Below are 22,264 nucleotides of genomic sequence, written 5' to 3'. Positions count from 1 at the left end.
GTGCTCCAGCACAGGATGTGATCAATCAAATGCACACAGAACCTTTTGGAGATACCCTTCCTTCTGTGATTCTCAGTCATCAAGATACTTTGGCTGTTGTCCAGAGCAAGTGATGAATAATTGTAAGAAATCATTGAAGGTACAAACCCCTTTGTTTTTAATATCTTTACAGGAACTAAATTAATACAGTTCCTCTGTCATCTTATTCTCCCTCAGAGGGAATGGAGAGAAATTGCATCTGGAAATCCAGGTGGCTGAGCCCTGTAACTCTTCCTCCTGAAACCCACATAAATAAACATATGTTCATATCCAGATCCTTTCTGTTTTCAAAACCAAAATCATTTGCCTTTTTCCTTTAAGCTTGGTACCATGTTTCTTTAATGTTGTTGTGAGATACTGCACCCATCTTTCAGCATTAGATTGCCTTAGGTGGCCTTTTTAAAATGGTCCTGTGGTTCAAAGCTCTGAGAAGCACAGTATTAAGGCATAGAAAATGAGGAGTTCTCTTTCCAGGGAGCAGACTGTATTTGTGTTACATTCCTTTAGATGCTGAACTGCAAATCCCATCCCCTTGGAGCCAAAAGGGGAAAAGACAGTTAAAAATATCCCAGCAGTCATACAATCAGTTGTCTGTATTTTTTTTTTTTTTTTAGCTTTTTTGAATCTTTAAAAACAAAACAACAAAAAAAGGAGGAAAAAATATCCCATAGTTAAAGACAGAACAGAGTTCCAGATATGGGTTCTTGGGAGAGGTTTTCCATTCTTTTTGGCACCTTGTGATTCTAACAGCTGTTGTCCTCCCATTGAATAAAAATCTGACTTGAAAGAGCTCTTTATCCACTATGTTTTGAGCTGTTACAGTTGTGGTTTGTTTTTTCAAAGAAGCTGCTTTAGGGCTCCTGCCATCCCATGCCCACCCTGTGTCGCTCCAGCTCCTCCCACCATTTCTTCATTCACTAGTTGCCTGTCCTTGTGGCACTGCAGATGTGATGACTCCAGTTTGGGCTGGGACTGTTCCACTGGATTCTTCTATCCGGGGTCTTTTAACTTCAGGTTCACTGGAGGAGGCTGCTGCTGTCTCTTCGGTCCCTGTCTCACATACTCTGCTGACTACAACAGGAGTGGACGAGCTGGCCTGGGCTGCAAGAAGCTGCAATGGATTTGTGAGAGCTGGGAAATAGAACAAGACAGAGAAAGAGAATTAGTGTGATGAAGTAGCACAAGTGTTTGCTATTCCAGAAAGCAAGAAAACAAAACACCATAGTCAGATGCAACAGCTGACACATATTCAAGTGTGGTTTTCAAGTCCATTTTGAAAGGCTTGCTAGCTTTGTCTCTCCATCTCCCCCTTCGATCTCAGCTTATCAAACTTGTGATCAGGAGAACTTGCTTCTTCCTATCCACTGTCAAACAAGGCTTGCCAGCTAAGCATTCATCTCCAGAAGGGGAGGATCAATGCCCTGTTAAATTACAGCACACCACCTCTTTCAGCACACCACCTCTTTGAGGGGCAGTTCTCTGGCCACCAACAATCATAACTTGCAAGCTACAACATCTGTGTGCTGTGCCTTCAATTTAGAGGGCTCTCTTTAGCCCTGCTTGCACACTAAGAACAGCTAGTCTGTTAGGAAACCAGATCAGAATCTAAATACTGAATATATTGATATCTCGCTTGTAAAAAGGGCAGGAAAGAGGTTACCCCATATTCCAAATGCATTCCCATCAGAACTGGGATCAGATGTAGGAATTTCTGGCTCTAATCTTGTATTCCAGTATTAACAAAAGATCTCACCCTCCCATTAACAAAAGCGGTGAGAAAAAAAGACCATTTAGTAGCAACCCCCCCCTAAAAATGTCTACAAGTCCTAGTTCCAGACAGAGAATGTGCTTACACACTGGCTTTGGCACACAACACTGCTTGAAAAACAAAACACATGCAGCTTTTGGCCTCTGCATCAATCAGAGAGGCAGCCAAAGGGGACTCAGGAGACAACACATCCTCTGCCCTCCAGACTGATTTGCAAAGGATGGAAGGACAGAACGTTAGGGGTGTGCTGACTAAGTGCAGCAAAAAAAGGAGCCCTAGGATAAATAAACAAAGCAAACAGAACAAAGGCCCTCAAAGCCCAGCAACTTCTCCCAAGGCATGGGAAGGAGGCTTGTAGAGTATCAGAGGATGAAGGAAAAAAAATAGGGTTAAGGATGAGGGCAGTCACCAATTACACTGCAGTGACTTGGAGAACCTAGACCATGCAGTTGAAGAGACATTAACTTCCTACAGACAACAGTCAAGAGACTCAGGCTCCATTTTGTGAACCAGCAAATTCACTACCACTTACAGAAAACCCCTCAGATGCAAATAGAACGCTTTCCAGTTTGATGCTAGTGCTGGAAAATTTTTTGTTAGATTAGAATGTCTCAACATAAAAATGTTAAATACAAAACTGTCTGATTCTGCATTAGACAAACATTACTGCTGGGTAGCAGCAACTCCACGTATCTTTTTAATATCTTTATATCCTAGTTGCATAAAACCTAATTGGTACCTTCACTGCTCCAGTTAGATTCTTGCAACTCAAGTGCAAGCCAGGTGATACTGCAAATAGACATGGCAGAATATTCTGTAGAAACATTCCTACCTTCATGGGAGACATCAAAATCCCACCAGCGCCCTTTCATTTCAAACTCCCCATAAGCACCAGACTGGGCCAGCAGAGGTGCTTAGTATCTCACTGAAACAGGCTGTAAGAAACCCAGATATTACCATCCCCAGTCATCCTTAACTGAACAAAACCTGAGACACTGAGCAACTAATAAAAGGAGGCTGCCAAGACATAGCTAGGATGGGATTTTAAAAATCAGACTTGACAAATGGCTAGAACGCATCCTGTATATAAAAAAATCCTACATTCATTCACCTGATGAAATAGATCTAGGCTCTAAGACCTTAAGATGGGAAAGTATGTTATCGTCTTAATACTCTACGGAGTCATTTCACAAGATCTAAAGAGCACCATGGAAATTTTATTACATGGCATGCTTAAAGCAAAGGCTGTTGGTCAGAAGAAAACAAATGAAAACGGGTTATATACAAGAATCACTAACACTTTCAACAAGCAACCCTCAAAATGTAGAGCGTAAGTAGTAATAAATGTAGAGCCAAGGACAAAAGAAAGACAGGACTTTTCAGAAGCAGTGCTAGATAGCAACTGGAGAAAGGGAGCAGAGGTGAACAGAAGGGTGTCTACCATTGACATTCACAGCCACAGAAGTTGAAGAATTGGAATACCTTTAGAAGTGAAAACACAGAACAACTTCATATATGCTAAGAAGAGAAACCGTTACAGCTTTACAACCTAACTGCTAAGCTCAGGAAGAAATCAAACTCCAGAAAGTGATGGAAACAGAGCCTACCATAAGCACTGCCAGTGATGCTGTTGGTGGGGACGGCATGTTTCCCATTCTGAGTGACTGCCCGCACAGGGAGCTGATGCTGTCCAATGGTCACTGGAGCTGCCTGCTGAAGGATTGCGACTGTCTGTCCTGGAACACCCTGTGCCATCTGACTGGCAACTGTCTGAATAACACGGCTGGCTGTAGGTATCGTGGCAAATGCAATCGTTGGCTTTTCATCCACGCCTGCTTGAGAGTAAAACAGACAACCATCATTTACTACCCTGGCTTAGGAGCAAGCTTTATTCTCATGAACATTTTAGCAGTGACACATACCCCAGGCTTACAGATGTGAAAATACTTCAGCACCACAGAAGGTCAGGGAAAACACTAATATTCTCTATTGTATATATACTCTATAAATATTAAGAACATTTTTCTTACAGCATAAGCCACTTGGCCAAACAAAGTAAAATCAAGATGATAAACTTGACCCTTTGTCCTAAAAAGGCATCATCTCTCTTACTGGCACATTATAGCTCTGATCACTGCAAATGGTAGCTTACTTTGTAATTACAGGCAAATTGGCCTGACTCTCATTACCACACAGCAGGAGATGGCATTAAGTCCTTAAACAATGCCTGGAGCTAGAAGTCTGCAACAGCTTGCTGTCAGGCCTGCACATAGGTTGATTTACAAGGAGGTCTTCCTGTAATTGCAAGCTTTTGCCAGCTATGGAAGTATAGGAAGAAAACAGAAGGGAGGAAAAAATAGTAAGAAAAAGGAGGGATGAGTTCCTGGATAGAGATAACTGTTTGAGAGCACTCAACCACTTATCTCGCTTCCCAGGACAAGTAAGGGGTCAGTTCCCCAGGTACATAACAGATAGATTACAGCCTCCTGCTGGGCATGCAGGAAAGGAAAGCCACTCTTCTTCAAGGCTCCATGAGTCTCAAAGCAGAGAAGGCAGGAAGCACAAACTTGTTAGTCCTGCAGGAAGAGAAGACTTCTCCCATTTTAATATTAGTAGACTTGTAAGAAAAGCGGAGTTAGATGGCACATAAGCATTGAGCTGAGACCTGCAGGCAAGCTGATGGGAAGCAGGGAAAGAAAAGGCAAGGAAAGCAGTGAGATGAGGAAGGAAAATGGAGCAACCAGCAAAGACAAAGGGACGGTACACACTAGAAAAGGATATGAGCAAGTATAAGAAAGGTGAAAGAGCAAATGACAGCAAGAATTAGTGAATGAAAGAATGGAGCAGGTGACAGGCAGCTGCAACTGCTAGCACTTCAGGAACATGTATGAGTTCCAAACAGGAATTTCTAGAGAATGCAAGTGAAACTCAAGCATGATGAACTAAAAATGTCAGTGGTTCTGCTACTGCAGAAGGGGAAGGTCTCTGCCAGTTTTTTCTTTCCCTTCAAGAAGAATCATTGCCCCACTGCCAACATAAAAGCTATCAGAGTAACCAGCCTTGCTGCTGGTACAACACACATCTATCTTGTAGCACCAAGCCCTTGTGAAATGGTGAGCAGACAAGATGTTGTCTACATCACAGCAGGAGAACATTTAGCTCACTAAAACCCCCCAAGGCTGGAATTTCCATCTTAGGCAAAAAAGAGGCCTTTGTTGTAACTGGTTTTTGAAGACTGCTTTAATTGGGTACTGCCTGCGCTTCCAGAAGCAAATGCTTTCCTCTAGGAATCCAGGCCTGCAGAAAAGAAAGGCTTAATCATTTATTTACAAGTCCATCTGAGGCAGAGAGTTTCAGCCTTTCCTAGGCCATCTTTTTTTTGGCGAGACAAAGCACACATTTCCATAGCACATCCAGCTGACCAATACACAGGCATAATATTGATACTGGGGATAATGTAAACATTTAAAGCACTGCGTGTTTTTTCAGCCTCCAAAGTCTGTTAGATTTATTGCCCACAGGAGACAAGGGAGCACAGTCATCCTGCTCACTAGTGAAGACATCAAATGGACAAGCTATTACTTGGTATTACCTGGGAAACATCTTTCATTAAAGGGCTTAAGTACCTACTAAGTGAAAACAGTGTTTGACAACCCCTCCCACAAGCCTGCTCAAGACTTAGCAGAGTAGTAAAGGAGGTGAAAAGTTACCTCGGTGGTCACTGGCTAAGTCCAACACTGCTCCTGCAGCTTCATGAGCTCCTCCTGCGGTGCCCTGATTCGTGAGGATGTATCCATTTGCAGAGTTTGCAGAGGAGGTCACAACTCGGACCATTGTAACAGTGGGAGCTTGCTGCACGACGTGAATTGCGTGACATGAGGGCTGTTGAGAAGTCACTATTGACGCTGGCATGTACGCGACTGGCTTTGCCACCAGAGTAGATGGTCGGGGAGGAACAGCCATAATAACTGGCTGGGCACTGACTGGAGATCCTAAACAGATGAGAGAAGCATACATTAGTAGGAGAGGGGAAAAAGGCCTCTATTCACTTCACCTGTGCACTTCTAACCTGCAATACTCAGTCCTTCAGCACTGGCAGGAGTAGGGAACAAAAAATAAAGCTTCAAAAATACCACTTTCAATCTTCTCTTTCCTAACTTCCAAAAACCTTACTTGCCATGTGAGCATTTCTGTGAACAACAGCCACATAGACACACACAAAAAAGAAGCTTTACTTAATGATCTTTGCCTTCCAACTTCACCAGCAACACCCTATACATCAGGCCAGTCACAGCACAGCTGACAGGCAGATACTTACCAGGGCTTAACAAATTACCTTGGCCGCAGCACCAGAGAGCTCTGTGTAGCCAAGGTGATCTTATCCAGAAGGCTGGTAAATTAGTGTGAGTGAGCCACACGCTGCCATGGCTACTGTGCTGTCAGTTCTCTAGAGCCACCTAGTTCGAGGTTAGCTCATGTGTTTCTACACATTCCTTTATCTCTTGCCCCCTCATCCAAAGACTAGTAAGAAAAATGCTCTAAAGTTGCATGCGCACCAGTCTCTAACAACAAAATGGAAAGAGAGACCTAGATCCTCCTGTAACACACTGTAAGAAGTATTCCAGTGGTGTCCTCAGCATGGCCCTTGCTGCAGTTGAACAGTCACCCTCTGTGAAACAAGAGCTACTCACCAGGTGCACTCTGTGAATACCGATACTCTGGAACTGAGGCTAACTTAGACCCAAAGTCATGGTCATGTGGAATGGGTGAGCCCTCCCGTGACAGGCACTCTGGAGTCTGTAGGCCACTAGAGTGAGGGGACAGCAGGCCAGGATGAGTAGGGGAGGCAGGAGCACTCCTGAAACACCAAAACGTAGTGTTGGCAAGTGTACATGCATTGTGACCAGAATACAGCAGCATAGACCAAGAGCTATCTCCAGGACAGGATTCTCCAGCAGAAAGACAGCCTTTCTCCCACACTATCCACAATATAATCTTGTTGAGAAGAGTTGAAATGTACACAGTAATGCTCTAGCACTAAATACTATCACACTATTCCTTGCTGAAGGAAACTGGACCCTTCAGAGTATGCTTAAAATTTCATTTGAACACCCACTGCTGACAGAGAAGCTGTAAATGCTTCATGTTCAGAACAGGTTTATTGTTTTAGGCTGTTCTAAGAAGATCTTTGTCAGTATTTGAGAGTGATGGGGAGAGGAAGAAAGATGCAACATAGATGCAAGTATCTTGCCCCACATATGCTTAAAGAGCAGTTGCTCCCCTTACACCCCACTGCCTCCCACCTCCGGTCCCACAGAGGCACCAAACACACAAGGAATTGAACATTTCTTCCAAGACAAAAAAGCAGCTGATCAGCTGAAAACCTCTCCTCCTGCTTCCTCCCCCTCATTTTAACAGACAAAAAAAGGTGTGGGAGGAACGTTACATGAAATTGCTCCAGCTAGTGCTGAATTCTAAGTCTCATCCTCACAGCTACAGGGTTCAGAGAAAGCTCTCACTGCACACAGCTCCTCTTTTGCAGTTACACTGCAGCGGCTACACAGAACCCCCATTGCTTCGCTGCTGACAACCACGATCAACATGGTCTTCCCTATAGGAGAGTGCTTTAAATACCACAAAAGTTACTGCTATGATCTAATCCACATCTAAACACAGCTTTCCTGAAGTGAGAGACTGGCATCTGAAAACACTCCAGTGATAACTGCCTTGAATTTCTTTGAAATGATGCCAAAACAGATATGTTATGTGATGCACTTTTGTAGTTTGGTTCTGCATTTAATTTTATCTTCTTTTTTGGTAAGCACTTAAGAAGTCAGAACAATTTTCAGATTATGCCTCAGGACAATCTAACTGTATTAGCTCTCAAAACTATACACAGAAGTAAAGTTTGCTCACAGTACTTTGGGTTTTGTTTGTTTTCTTTGTAATGAGTTTGGCACAGAGATTAGAGGAAATTGAAGTTACCTGGAGGAGAGAGGCCCAAAAGGCGTTCGGAAGCAGGACACTCCTCTTTGCCTTCGTTTTCTAAATGCTTGCTCTACTAGTTTGGCTTCGGAGGCAGGGTCAATTCGCCAAAAGGAGCCTTTTCCAGGCTCCTCCTGGGAGCGTGGGACTTTAATAAAGTAACGGTTCAAGGAGAGGTTGTGCCGAATGGAATTCTGAAGGAAGCAGAGGAATGAGATGATTATTTTGCCAAGAGGATGTATATAACAAAGACGAATGGGTTTCGCCACACAGCCTGGAAAAGTAAAATCCACACTGCCAGCATCAATGTCAAAGATGGATACAAATCACTCGACTCACACAGCTCCAAAGTCACAGAAGTGCTGCAAGAGAAAACCTGGGGAAACATGTCGGAGTTTCTACTAACCGTGCTGAAAGATGGGTTTGCTTGGTACTAACACTACCACTTAAATACATCTGGAGCCAGGCAGTGCAGTGACTTTCTGTGGAAAGCAATGAAAGCAAAGCTTTTGCTGAGGCACGGGGAAGTCACTATAAACCACATCAGAACTCTCTCAAAAGACAGGCTTTGTTTTAGACAAGCATGAAAAAAAATTGCCTGAGCCTGTGCTAACTGTTTACCTGCCAAACCATCACCAGGGTGCCCAAACATGCCCTAAAGAATACTGCATCTCACAATAATCATAATGCAAGCCAGCCAACATGCCCTAAGACAGCTGTCTCTTGAGAAGAATCCATCATCTATGTGGCACTAGTCTGGCACTGTGCAGCTCTCCAGATGTTGACAAGACTATTTATGCTTTTAATTGCAAAAGCCCACCTCTTACTGGGTGTATTACTGTCTTCTGGGCTTGGGGAAAGGCTCAATGAGCCCAGGTGTGCACAAGCTCATTTCTGATCCACTTTCAACACAAAACAAGAGCTTTTGTAGCAGCTTTAAACTACCTCTTCACAAATGAAAACTCACACCACCAGTGGTAGTGGAAAGGAAAAGGCAACTCATCCTCCACTGAAATGCAGCTTTCTTTGAAGCAGGATGCAGCAACTGGTTCACAAAGCACAACTCTGCCGAGCAGGTTAAGGCAGGAAGTGAATTCCACAATTAATTAGAACTGCAGGGAAAAGGCAGGGAGGCAGAAATGTATTTATTCCAACTGTTCTCAAAGTGCACCAAGCAGTACTGCTCCTGCCAGCTGAACACAATGAAATCACCAGCTGCAAGAGTCTTTCCAGCTGCATTAGTGTGTTATATTCAAATCACAACACCTATTTGAGAAGTGTGATGCCAAGAAAAAGTCTGAAAGCAGGTGGAGCTGAGGTTTCTAGAACTTTGAAAGCAGCCCTCAAATGAACACTTAAGCTTGATTTAGCATGTGTTAACTACATCCAAACTCTCCTATGAAGCTGGTCAGACTTCCTTTAATACCACAAGGAACACACAGACTCACAGTTCCCCCAGTCCTCATTCTGAGAATCAAAACTTGCCAACTGTGACTTAGGCAATGCAGTTGATACACTAAGAAAACAAAACATCTGGGATGATTTAAGGTATTGTGGTTAAGAACTCGGTTGGCCATCTTTTGCCTAGACAGATCATGCCAAACAAAGACCAGGTAAAGGATTAAGCAAGATTCAGGCAAGTATCTGGGCAAAGGAGTAACTGATAGCAAGGATGTAGGAGAATAAACATACAAAAATGAAAGATGCATGACTACAGCACTAAAAGGGATTCAAGAACCCAAGAGCCCAACAGTAACACACTGCATTGCCCTAGAAAGTATTTAAAAATACTAATAACCCACAAACAAACTAGTCAGCTTATGTTAAACAAATTCACTCTGGGAACAGTCAAAGCAGCTCTATTCCCAGTGCCCCAAACCCTTAATAAATGTATTTCAAAGCAGATAAGCCCTGTCAAAGTAGTTTAAAAGCTTGACAGTGTCAAGAACTCACCTGCCAGCCTTTGTCAGCAGTCCTGTAATATGGATAATGCTTGGTAATGTGGGCATAGATCCCACTTAGTGTTAATTGCCTGTCCTGTGCTGAAGATATAGCTTGCACAATTAGCTGAGCGTAAGAATAGGGTGGCTTGGACTCATCCTAAGGAGAAAACCAAACATACATTTAGTCACTAATCAAGAATTCCTACACTAGAATGTACCAACAACAGGAACTAAAAAAGCACATCCAGCTGTAATTTTCACAGATGCCAAGACAGCATCAGGGGCAACTAAGATCAGCATCACCCTCTTCCCTCTCACTCCTGCTTTATACTGCCAAACCCCAATTTAGCACTGAGCCAGACTAAAGTCTCTCCTTCTGTCTCCCCACAAGCACACACAAAAAACTCAGCTTTAATCTGATTCCATTCCTCACTGAATCTACCAACGATCTTACAGCAGCACAAGGAAGAGGATCAGGACAAGCAACTGAAAGCAGAGTTAGAGGGTGTAGGATATGCTTACAGCTTTCAGTGTTCATGAAACTAAAGCTTTCAATTCTGCCCAGCTACAACTACACTCTGCTAGGAAGGTCTCATGCAAGTCTGCTATCAGCTCTCCTCCCAGCAACAAGCTGAGTGTGAAACCTGATCCTGCCCCTTCCTCTCTCCAGCAGGATTTGTTTCATTCTAGGAACTGTGATTTGTTTGCCAGATCTCATATTCCCAGCTCTTCATATTACTCCATCAAGAACAGCCCTTCTTGTCTCAAGGGAGAATTCAATCTACAAAAAAAGCCATCTAATATTGTGCTTCTCCACCCAGTCCCAAATCAGGTGGTTTTGGATCTAAACCTTTAACTTTGATCTGAAGATCACCTTACCAAAATTAAATTTTATCATTATAACTAAGTTATTTTTTTAATCTAAATTCTATTTCCTACTCTCCTCATTTAATGCTTGCTTGACAGGCCTGCACGTTTGTTTTAAAGTCAGACTACAGATTTCTCATGGCAAGGATCCGGTTTCTTCCTCTGCTCCTCCTTTCTCCAACTGTGTTTTGCAAAATACTATTAATTAAAAGGCAAAACCAAGAATCTGGATTTTAATGCACTTCTTTATGGGTTCTTGATTTATCAAACAGGCAAAAGAAATTCTTGTTGCTTAACCATTTTAATGAATGACTGGCACGTATTTTAGACAGCTAAGGAAACAGATTGATCCTCTGCCACTAATAAGACACTGGTTTGAAGGCATGGTCTCAAAAACCTGAAGGATACTGTATACAGCACCCTTAGACCCCCTTTAACTATATCCAACACTAGCAACAAATGCCAGATCTTAATAAGCCTCCCAGTGAGCACTGCTGGGTAAGTAATGTTGCTTTGAACCTTTGGGCTGTCCCCGCCAGATGCATCTGCCTGCTGTTCTGATGCTGCTTTTGCAGCATACTCTGCTGCCAGCTGCAGATCCGAGGTAATGTTGTGAACAAAACGATATCCTGAGGATCCAGCACCACGAGGACTGGCCGGGCAGGAGTTGGGAACACTGGAGAAGCAAGAAGAAAATAGAGCTATTTGTTACTTCATTTATTAACAAGACACATAGTTCTTATTCTAAGGTACAGTAAAGCTCCCAGGTCATTGAGAAGTAGATATGTACTGAACTTATTTTTATCCCTGTGGCTTAACCAAAGCCCAGACAGATTGAGAAAATAAAGTCAGAGATAAAACTGGAATTCCTACAAAGTCCGGACACCCCTCCCACCACACACTTTCTGCAGTCACAAGACAGCAGAGTCCCAAAGTATTAAACAATTCCTCTGTGTTTAGAGAAGCACTTCAAACTATGTGGAACTTAAACCAACATACAGTGCATCAGGGACGAGTACATAAACTAAACAAATAGCTTGCTGTTATAACCTGTGAATGAACAACACACCACTCCTTATAACACAGGTAGTATTTAGTCAATCCTTGTAACAGACATGGGCTAAGTTCTTTCGCAGTATTGCAGTTGAAGCACCCAGTGTCATGAAGGTCCCTGTCTAACACACCACCTGAGCTTCAGAAGATCACACCCTGATCAGTGCCACACAGCTAGAGACAGGTACTTCCTTAGTGCACCAGCACACAAATGGAGCTGGAAGAAGGGAGAAGCAAACGCTCCCAATAGCATACAACACAGAGGGCAGCTCACTCACCAGCTCTGGCTGCCGTTGGGAAGACATTCAGAGCGGCAGGGCCACCACAAGATGGCATTACAGGAACAACAACCGAGCAGCAAAGCCCTGCTACAGCTCGTAAAAAGCTACAAACAAATGAAAGGTGCCTATAATTTGCAGCACCACTCAGGCACACAGAAGTGAGCGCTACAAGATGAGAACTAATCAGGAGGGCTTGTCTAGGGATCACACATCCTTGATTTGCTGGCTTGAAAGGATGGGAGGATAGGAATGAGTCTGGGAATCTGATGTTCCCTTTTTCTGTCCTGTGCTGTCCAGCACTGAGGGGTGGAACACCAGAGCAGCGTAACGCATAGCCAAATTCCAAGATTACATGTCACCTACATAAGAGCAGAGAAATAGGGAACAAGAAAGCAAAACAATACACAGAAGATTTACATAGCAAAACAAGCGGTTCAAATGGTATGAAAAGATGCAAATTGAAGCCCACAGATGGGAACTAGGATTCAGTAGAAGTGGCATAAACAATCCTCTTATCAGTCCAACACCCAACAGCAGTGCTAACCCTGACACAAATCAATGCAGTAACTGACACTCATTAGAGGACTACCGAACGCTGTATGAAAAAGCAGAACATGATCTCTTCCTCCAAAAGGTGACTGTCTAAATAACTTTCCCCTCATGCACATAGAGAGGAAACTGTGAGACAGCCCTTATTTGCTCACTGGGCAATACCTTCAGCACATAAGCAACCTGACAGCGTAAGGAATGACCATTTCCTACCACAGTCCAGCCTGTAAACAGAGAAATACTGCTTCTCCTTGTGGTGTCTTTGCAAATGGCTGCAGTGCTGAGCTCAGCACAACCCGGACTGATTTCTTTTCAAAGTGAGTTACAGGATGGGGGGGGCCAGAGGGGGAAGAAAAGGCAGCAGAAATATCCAGCCACAACAAACCCTTGCAACAGGAAACTCATTTTCCTTATATTAGAGCCACACAAAGTGTGGCACAGCACCCAGTAGCCCTTTCAGCAATAGTCTTTGGCATGAACGGGTGATGCAGAAGCACAGCACGAGGTGCACAACATATAATGTCGATGGCCCATATGTATAAATCTCTCTTTGCCAGAGATAAAGGCATTTCAAGATGCCTTTCAAAAAAATCAGAAACCTGTTTGTGCAGAAAAATGAATCAAAGTTTGCTATTCCATGCTCAGAGCCTGCTTTGGAAGTGGCTAAACCACAGAAGACACTCTTGATGTCTTAGTATTCACATGGGAGCTAGTGTGAATTTAATTATTCCGCTGTAATTTTCAATAGCTTCTCTACATACACGCTTCTTATAATGTGTACATAATTAGAAATGAAAGCCATTTTCATACATGAAACAATGACAAACCAACAACACAGCCATTCTTTTCATCTTTGTGTTTGGCACCCAAGCAATTACTGTAACATGCAGACTAGGAATGGAATCGGATGAAACAGAGTTGTCCCATTTTCTTCTTCGTCTGCAGAAATACATGAACAAACCCCAGAGACAGCAGCCAAAACCCAGCTCAAAGATACGGAAGAGAAACTCTTCCGTAAATCCATGCTCTGCAAAGAGCTGTGTTTCTTTAAGTTTTTAATAAACTAGCATGGCTTCAAAGATTATCCCATGCAGTTCAGATACAAGATTTGTTTCTTCAAGATCAGCAGAGCAAGTAGTTCAGTTCTTACTGTTCAAATCTTAGCTTCTGAGTCTGATAATGAGTTTTAAGTATGATCTATGATCTCTTGCCCTATTTTTTAATTAGAAAAACCAATGGGAAAAAACCCTCACCCTGCAGGGCTGTGATTCTCCCGAGTGCTGACAAAGCCCCTCCAACCTGAAGTGCTGTTAACTTTAAGCCTCTCCCAGTAGATAGCCACTGAAGAACATGACAGTGGCCCAAAGAAGCAGCTATCCCTTGGGACACGCACAGCAGTATCTGAAGATTTGGAAGAGGTATTATTCTTCTACCAGAATGAAGCACTTTTGTCCAGGTAGACCTGCTTTCTTTCAGCCTGGATCAATGATCAAATCAAGAGACATGGGCACAGAACAAACACCACCAACAGGGTAACACATGCTGTTAAGTGTTCAAGCTCTCAGTCAATCATCAGAGCTGCTCTTTAGAAGGAAGGGAAAAAGAGCTGAACACCGGACAAAAACAAGGAGACACAATCTGTTCTGTTCCCCCATCCCCACAACAGAGGACAGGAGTGAAGAAACAGTTTTACTAAAAATACCCCTCTGAGGGTTAAGTTAAAATTAAACATTAGTGCAGTCAAAAGAAAACAAGCAAACACAATGCAGTGACATCAGTTTCCTGGAGTTCCTGGAATTCTCCTCGCCACCCAGATCTGGGGGCTGGCTGGGGATGCTTGCATGCACTCACACCCCCTTGAAAAATACTATGGAACAAAAAGACTTTTCCCTGAAAACACCTGTTTGTTCTATAAACCAAAAATCAAGTGTGGGGACAGTGATTACAATTTGTTGGACATTAATAGTGCATCAATAGTTGGCAATAACTTGATCTATTTTGATACTATAACCTAAAAGCATAGCTAGGTCCGCAATTTCCCCCAGCTCTCAGACATCCTAACTTATACTGTGATCCATGCTTACTATCCACGCAGGCAATCTTAGCTTACGAGCAATCCAAGCTAATTTGGGTTAAGATCATCAGAGCATTTTGGAGAGGAAGCAAGTGTTTTATACCACTGAAATACACTCGGAGCATGTAAGCAAACCTGCTGCAGTTACCTCCAGTCTTAATCGGGTGGCACCATGGTTAAGGCCTCAATTTCCAGAGATCTTTGATACCCACTGAGGATTCAGCATCTCAACTTGAAGCACTGACTGCAGGCAGCCATTGAGCCACAGTTCCCCAAATACCACGCTGAGATTCAGCTTTAGAAGCTGACTACAATCATGTGCTGAATCACATCGGTCCTTTGCAGCATGTTTTCCATTTAATCCTTAACTCTTCTTCAGCTGGAAGGCCAAAAAGAGGAGGGCTGAGTGCAGCGTCTGCAATACGTTCACCCATACAACGGGCAGAATGCCTTTTAAACTCAGGGTTTAACTTCTGGCTAGTGAGAACATAACAGGTCTTTGTAGCATCACGATTCACTTTCAAGTCCTGCCAACAAGAATCCAGCCTCTTAAGTTCACAGCACTTGCTAGCAACAACAATTAAAATCTTTAAATGCCAGCTGCTGGAGAATAGGTACAATTTACTGCATTGATTTTGGACCTTCCAGCAGTCTGCTTTAACTAAAGAACCAAAAATGGGATGAACTGCTGTGTGCATGGTGTGTCCACACCGAAGACACTGTGTTGCTTGTGTCTTCTCGTTTCAATAAAAAAGAATACAGCAGATCCAGAGAAGGTACTCATGGGGATCACTAGGATCAGAGATACAGAACAGATTCCATACAGGAAACAGTTATAAGACACAAACTGAGGCACAAGGTGGCAGAGCCTATAAAAACAAAGCCAAGAGATGCGTTCAGCTCCTGACCTCTTCTGATAGAAGAGATGATGAACACAAAATTAAGCTAAACTGCATGTCCAAAACAAGAGAAAGTGTTTCTGTGTACACCATGTGGAACAACATGCTGTAAAACAGGGCTAATGCTAAAAGGCTATGCGAATACAGAAGGCTATTATACAAGTTCTTGGGGAAAGAAGGAAGACAAGGAATCCATCAGGGGCTTTATTAAACAGATGGTCAGGAAGTCCCTGCTCTGAGGCAGTCCTTGATCCAAGAAAATAGTGGAGGCAGACTGCACATAAGTTAGCATTACTCTGTCTTTTCTGTGTTCTTACACTACTCCAAATACACTTGTCTGAGGCAGAATACTGCGCTAGAGGGATCTGTTGCCTGAGCACATAGAGAGACTGACATATGAAGATCTCCAGACACTCTCAATACAAGCTACATTTTACAGACTGGGGGGAAAACCAACATAACATAATGAAGCAACAAGTGGTTAAATGACTTATTTATGTTCATATTACAAGTCTATGAACACGATGGGAACAAAAACACTCCCAAACTCCAGTGCCAATTTCCCCAGAAGGAGAGGCATTATAAGAATGCAGGAAAGTTGCTCTATTACTTAATTTCATTCTTTTCCATAAGAAAGATATCTGTAGGGATCAAGCTAGAAAGACGTAGTTTATGGATAGTATTTAAGCCAGGTATATGGATAAAGCACTTACCCTCCTTATGACAAAGAGGAAAGATAACCTGGGATCCCAGATAAAATTGGTCCCCTGATGTGGAATCTGCATTACTGAAGAGGAAAAATCCATCTTTTCAACTTTGTGGGTTAGGATATGGTAGGTACATGGGCACTGTCTTTGATAAATACCCAAGTACACATTTGTGAAGCAGGTACAAGAGACTCAGCAGTGGTAGGAGTTACAAGCCCAGCAACAATGCCAGTACACGGATTCCTGTCTGAATAGGCAATTTTTTAAAGCCCCCACGGAGTACAAAGGGAGAATCCCCGTTTCTTAACATCTTAGCCAGTCTCCTCCTCAAATGCAAGTTGGAGGTGTGTTACCAGGCACAGAACTATGGCTAGAGAAACACCACGAACGGCAGACTACCTCTATATCGCATTTCATGAGTGTGCAAAAATGGGCATCAAAAGATACAGGGATGTTTTTTATGTGCAATAAGCAAGAATCAGGTCAAAGTACAGCACTTCAGCTTGCAAAACAAGCATTTCCACGACACACCAATCAGCAGTAATGGGTGAGAATTCTCTGCTGCTCTTCCCTTCCCCGGCCTAGCCCCAAAATTGTAACTCAAAGAAAGGCAAGTCCTTGCACGTTGCGTGTTTCAGACAAGTTTCAGAAACAATCACAAGTGGTAAGACTGCCAAACCAAGCTGGATTTTGATGTGAAAGGAGAAATCTGAGTGCTACCCTGCCTGCTTAACGCTGAAGCAAACCCAAAGCTGTCAAACAAGCCATGGTGAGGGAAAGCTAACTATCTGCAGAAGTTGAATCTCTTGTTACTTGTCTGTGCTCCAGTGGTTCCTCTCTTCAAAAGGAAGTGAGTTCACTCTGACCGTGGATTCAGTGAACAGTTTATACTGGTCAGGGGAAGTGCTTGTGTAGCTGGTGACATCTGCAACTCTTCCTTCAGCACATGGCTTGGCACATCTCCTCTAGCACATGGTCCATTATCTGAAATAAACATGCGTAGGAACTCCCAAGCCCAGTATAGATTGCTGCTCTTTCTTACATGATGTATATGCATCACACTTAGTTGGCTTGTGGTTTGGAGACAAGGGTGATTAAAAATAATCACTGGGCTGTCCAATTGTGGGAGTTACCCAAGCTGTGTATTCTGACCGAATGCAGGAAGTAATGTATAACCCAGACAATGCAAAAGAGCCTGCAAAAAACCTGCCTTGGAGCTCTTCATGGGCTTTGCAGTTAAATGGCTAATAGTGCTATAGGAAGAAGGAAAGCCTGAATGAAACTGAGCTGGCAATACCTATGCCTCCTGTTCCAGTGAGTGAATGCATCCACTGAAGTCAGGGTTCATTCAGCTTCCCACTACATACCTTCAAAGGAAATGTGCAAATTCAGATTAAATCTCAAGTGTTCTGAAGCACTGCTGTACAGCTGTCCTAGAGCCTATTAAAAAGCACTCCCTTTTCCCAAGCCAAGTCTGAATCAAAACAGCCAGCATTTGCACAGCTACCATAACATGGCTCACACACAGGCACACAGTCTTCTGTCATGCTTTACAGAATAAAAGCTCAATACATAATTTATCTACCACACACTCTTGGAAAATAGTAATTACACTATAGATGCATAAAAATCAGGCAATGAATTTAAATGACCTGTTAAAGGCCACCAAACAAGTTGGGGACTAAGCCAATATAACTGCAGTTAGCACGAAGTAATCCACTATCAGAGCATGCAATACATTACTGAACTAATTTTGCTTAGTGGAAGTAAGGAAAAAATGAAATAAGGTTTAAACAATATAGCTTATGAAACCATGGCAATTCAGCTCACATCTTCTGGTTTACTAATCAAGCTTGTAAGACAAAAGAGCAGAAGGATGCCAGGTGAACTTTCATTATTCATACCATTAATTTCATCGTACACTCTATATCACCCTTCCAGTAATGGTTGAACATGGGCAGGCACATTAAGTACTAACAATTAAAATACAAATTTGGGTGCACACACAAACATGTACCAGTGTAGCTATTAGCAAAGAACCTCACCAGACACTTCTCAAGCAGTGGTTCTCACAGGGCTCTAATGGCTCTTCCTCCTACATGTTAGGACTACTTCTTTTACTGATAAAGGCTGTATGTGAGCTAACTATCCATGCCCTTCCAGAAAAACAAACAAGTACAAGACAAAGTGTTCAAGCCCACAGTCATTCTGGTACAGAGGTAAGCCAGAAGTAGCAGCTGTAAAATATGAAAAATGATACCTACCTCCATAGTATAGCATTTAGTATTTCTTCATTGTAGCTTTTTAAATATCTATATCTATAGATATAGATATCTGTGAGAACATAACTGCTGTTTAGAATAGGGAAGCACGCACGGAGAAATTATTTCATAAGCAGGAAAAAACCCCAGCCCTGAGAGGCAGCACTGGAGAGAGATGCTATGTGGAAAACTGAGTTAGGTTACGACTACAGGGTCATTAACACCAATTGGAAGATAATAAAAGGCAAACTAAACACTTTAAATCTAAACTCCAACTCAGCATGACTTTGAGACCAGGAATAAGCTCCTACATCACACCTTGTCTCTGTGGATCTCTTTATAATCCAAGCACCAGCCACACTGGGGACTAAACTGCAACACATATAGTCACATTCAAGTTGATAGTGTGGGCTTACAGCAAAACCTGGCAAAGCAAGGTAGCATAGGTGAGGAACTTCTTGTCATCAGTGTCACTCAGAGAGGATCCTTCACATGCAAGCTGCAGAAGCTTAAAGCCATCTATCAAAAGATTGTTCCCTTAACTCCTCAAATTGTGAATCATTTATATGTCCCAGCAGGCAGAGCCGAATTTAACCAAAGTACGCATGGTTTTCACACAGCTTTTCAATGCCTTGAATCTACTGACATTTGGTGCTACTCTGCCCTTTCTTACGGTGTGTAAAATGGCAGGCTGCTTCTACCAATTTCTTACAACCACAGTGGCCTCTTCCTTTTTGGAACATGCAAGTCTGACTTTTTTTAAAAGGAATTTTGAACTCAAAGCAGGAAGAAATAAGCCATGCCTGCGTGTAAGCCTCACAGCATGCTGCCAGCCAACATTTTCCCTTAAAGCTGTACAACAGCATTCAAACCACATCTACAAACGGCCCCTCCTGCAGAGGAAACACCTAGCTAAGAAAACAGTGGACGCATTTCTCCCTAGGAGTAAGTAGGAATCTTGCTTTGCAAAGCTGCTGAGGGTGGCCTGCTTGGTTTTGTTTAACTAAACCTCATTCCCTCTCTAGGCGGTGCACTTTGCAGAGGGAAAATAAATAGGCTGGACCACACCCTCCTATGCCCCCCCCCCCCCCCCCCCCCCCCCCCCCAGAAGCTTGCAGGGGGGGAACCTGCAGAGCAGCAAGCTGCAATGTAAACAGGGAGGCAGAGCAGAGCAGGGCTGGGGGTCAGGAGGGCAGGGCTGGAGCTGGCAGCGGGAAGGCAGGTACAGCCCCTGCCCCACACTGGGGCGGAGGCAGGAAAAGGGGCCAGGAGAAGCTTTCCAAAAAGGAAATTTCACCCTGCCCAGGATTTCCAAACTGCAATAATTTTCCATGGGCCAATCAGGGAGGAGCAAGGCAAACGCACCAAATTAGGAAAGTAAATACTAGAAGGGGGAGAGGGAGGAGAGCCCAGCTCATGAAGCCTCCTCCCAAAGCCAGCCATGGGGGTATGGGTCCCATACTGAGCCCCCCCCGCCAGCTCGCCCAGCCCTTCCCTTGGGAAGGGGGAGAGGGCACTGTGCCAGCCTCACCCACCACTGCAAAGCCACCAAGAGGGCAGAGAGCTGCCCTGAAAGCCAGAAAGCATAGCTACATGCTTCCTGGAGAGCATATTCTTTCTCGGGCAGAAACGCCCAAATCGCTTCCCAATGCCTGGCCCACAGGGTAGAAGAAAGCTGCAAGACCCTGCTGGGGGAGAGGGGAAGGTTGAAGGGGCTGAGCAGGGATGTTTACAAATGTGTCAGCCCCTCCTCTGCAAGAGGAACTCGGAAATGAAAGGGGTTTGGCAAGTGAAACCTCAGATGTCTTTTGAGGTTTTCTGAAGACTTGGCTGGATTAGCTTCTGCTCAAGACAAACGGATGCAATCATTAATCATGCTTAGTAAACACTCCGTTAGGGGCTGAGCACAATTCAACACTACCATTTCCACTTTCTCCTTATGCAAAAGAAACATTCTCGGGGAGTCAAATATCAGTTGCAGGCATATGCCAGAGTCAAAAGATACAGCCTCTGTGAGTAACAGAAACCACACTGTGCTGCTTTGCGCAAGATGACTGAATGGAAACTAACTACCATATGTTGGCAAAGAAACCATCCCCCTCCCCTCCCAGCAACAAGCTTCATCTAAAAAGAGAAGGTTAAATATAAACTAAAAGCAGTGCCTGAACAGAGGACTAAAACCACAGCTACCTCCAGCCCCCTCTTTCTAGAATATCTGCACTGCACATCTGTGCAGCTCTGCAAGACGGGCGGAAAAACCCAAACAAGCAAGTGCCTGCAGATCTATGCAAACCCAAACTGGCTTCATTGTGACACTGAAGTCGTTTTCAGCCACATAAATTTGAATACTATTCACCGAATTAGTGCTGTCAGAAGATGTTTGTGTATTATATCTTTTTACAGATGTCCAGACAAGAAAACAAAACAAAGGCTATTAGTATTACCAGGTACACTCTTGCTATTCTGAGGCCCACATGTTTTAAAACTCTAATGCATCATCCTATACTATGAGTCTACTTTACTTTATAAAAATGTATTACACTTCAAGTAGCAGCTTTAATGTTAGAAGAGATCAAACTGCAACTCTGTAACATCAATTTTTTGCTGAGAAAGAAAGAGAAAATAGTCCAGACAGTAACTCAATGGTCAGGTTGTTTCTACTGCACATTCACGAATCAGATAATTTACAAAACAGGATGCTCACACAGATGTACATTCAGATTGCTACAGCCCCTCAGTACATGGTCAGCATCCTACCCCCATTTCCTTCTATTCCCAGGAAACCACGTGCCAATGACCACTCTTGTCCCTAACTTCAGATAACACCAGCACCACCCAGCAACAACAGAATATTACTGAGATAAAAATAAAACAGGCGGTCCTAACATAGAAAGTATTTGCCTGCTTTCTCTTCTCCAGGCATATAGGTAGCTCTTGATAGATATTTCTAATTCCATTGCCAAAGATAGACTAGTAACTCTATAGTGTGAAACTAACACTGAACCCTGAAAGCTCTTAAACAAAACCCTTGTGCCCTACTTCAAGCCACCATCACACAGTTTTTAGCAGTCTTCCATCATTCTGAAGAGCAGATATTTAACTTGCTATTTTTAATGGGGCGTTTCATGCCCCAAGTATACCAAACAAAAGAGGGCTGACAGAGTGATGACAGAGAACACACTTTGGATAGTTAACATCTTACCTGATAGTGCCTGTGGGGGATGGGAGGGGACTGACCACACTCCGGAGATCCGGCTCCGGGATGTGGATCTTCAGAGGCGATATTTGAGGGTAAAGTGGCCGAAGGGGAGGTGATGATGCTTCCTCTTTTGCTTCCTCTTTATGGTATAAAGATGTGAACTGGATCTTTATAACCGTGCTAGGAAATCGGAAAGTACATCTGAAACAGAAGGAAAGGGAAAAGTCAATTTCATACATGATAATGAACATATCTAAGTGGTTTTGTATGCAACTGGTGAATCATTAATTCATTAAATCATTCATAGCACAGAAGTCCACCATTCTCTATAACATCTTTCTGCTCAGTGCCCTGGACAGAATCACTGATCATTCATAAATCTCTGTAACTGTATCATAGTGTCATGTATCACGTAGTGATTAGATGCAAGCTGAAGGTTTGAGTAAGTTAAGTGATTTCCCCAAGGCCAGGTATTCAATGAACAACAAAGCAACATGCAGAACTATAGTGACAAACTTGGGTTCCTGCTATACCAAGGACTAGGATTCATCTATTAAAGCTCCCTGCACATAACTCAAAGATAAAAGTTACTAGAAAGTATTAAACCACAAGCAACATTTGAGTACCAGAGCCATAAAA

The 22,264-nt window shown here is 43.2% G+C and overlaps 1 protein-coding gene across 1 annotated transcript; it reads right to left on the bottom strand.

The window, feature by feature from the left end:
• Positions 1-506: 506 nt before the first annotated feature.
• FOXK1 (forkhead box K1) lies at positions 507-21,826 on the bottom strand (the record flags this gene model as incomplete). The annotated part of the gene is made up of 8 exons (XM_010019854.1): positions 507-1,170; positions 3,415-3,639; positions 5,518-5,799; positions 6,499-6,665; positions 7,793-7,986; positions 9,746-9,892; positions 11,122-11,278; positions 21,629-21,826. Coding segments are annotated over 8 exons (1,591 nt in total), but the record flags the coding sequence as incomplete, so codon positions are not given.
• Positions 21,827-22,264: the final 438 nt, after the last annotated feature.

Source organism: Nestor notabilis, unplaced genomic scaffold (genome assembly GCF_000696875.1).
Source record: "Nestor notabilis isolate BGI_N333 unplaced genomic scaffold, ASM69687v1 scaffold4528, whole genome shotgun sequence".
Classification (NCBI taxonomy): Eukaryota; Metazoa; Chordata; class Aves; order Psittaciformes; family Psittacidae; genus Nestor; species Nestor notabilis.
This window is presented reverse-complemented; position numbering and strand designations above follow the sequence as displayed.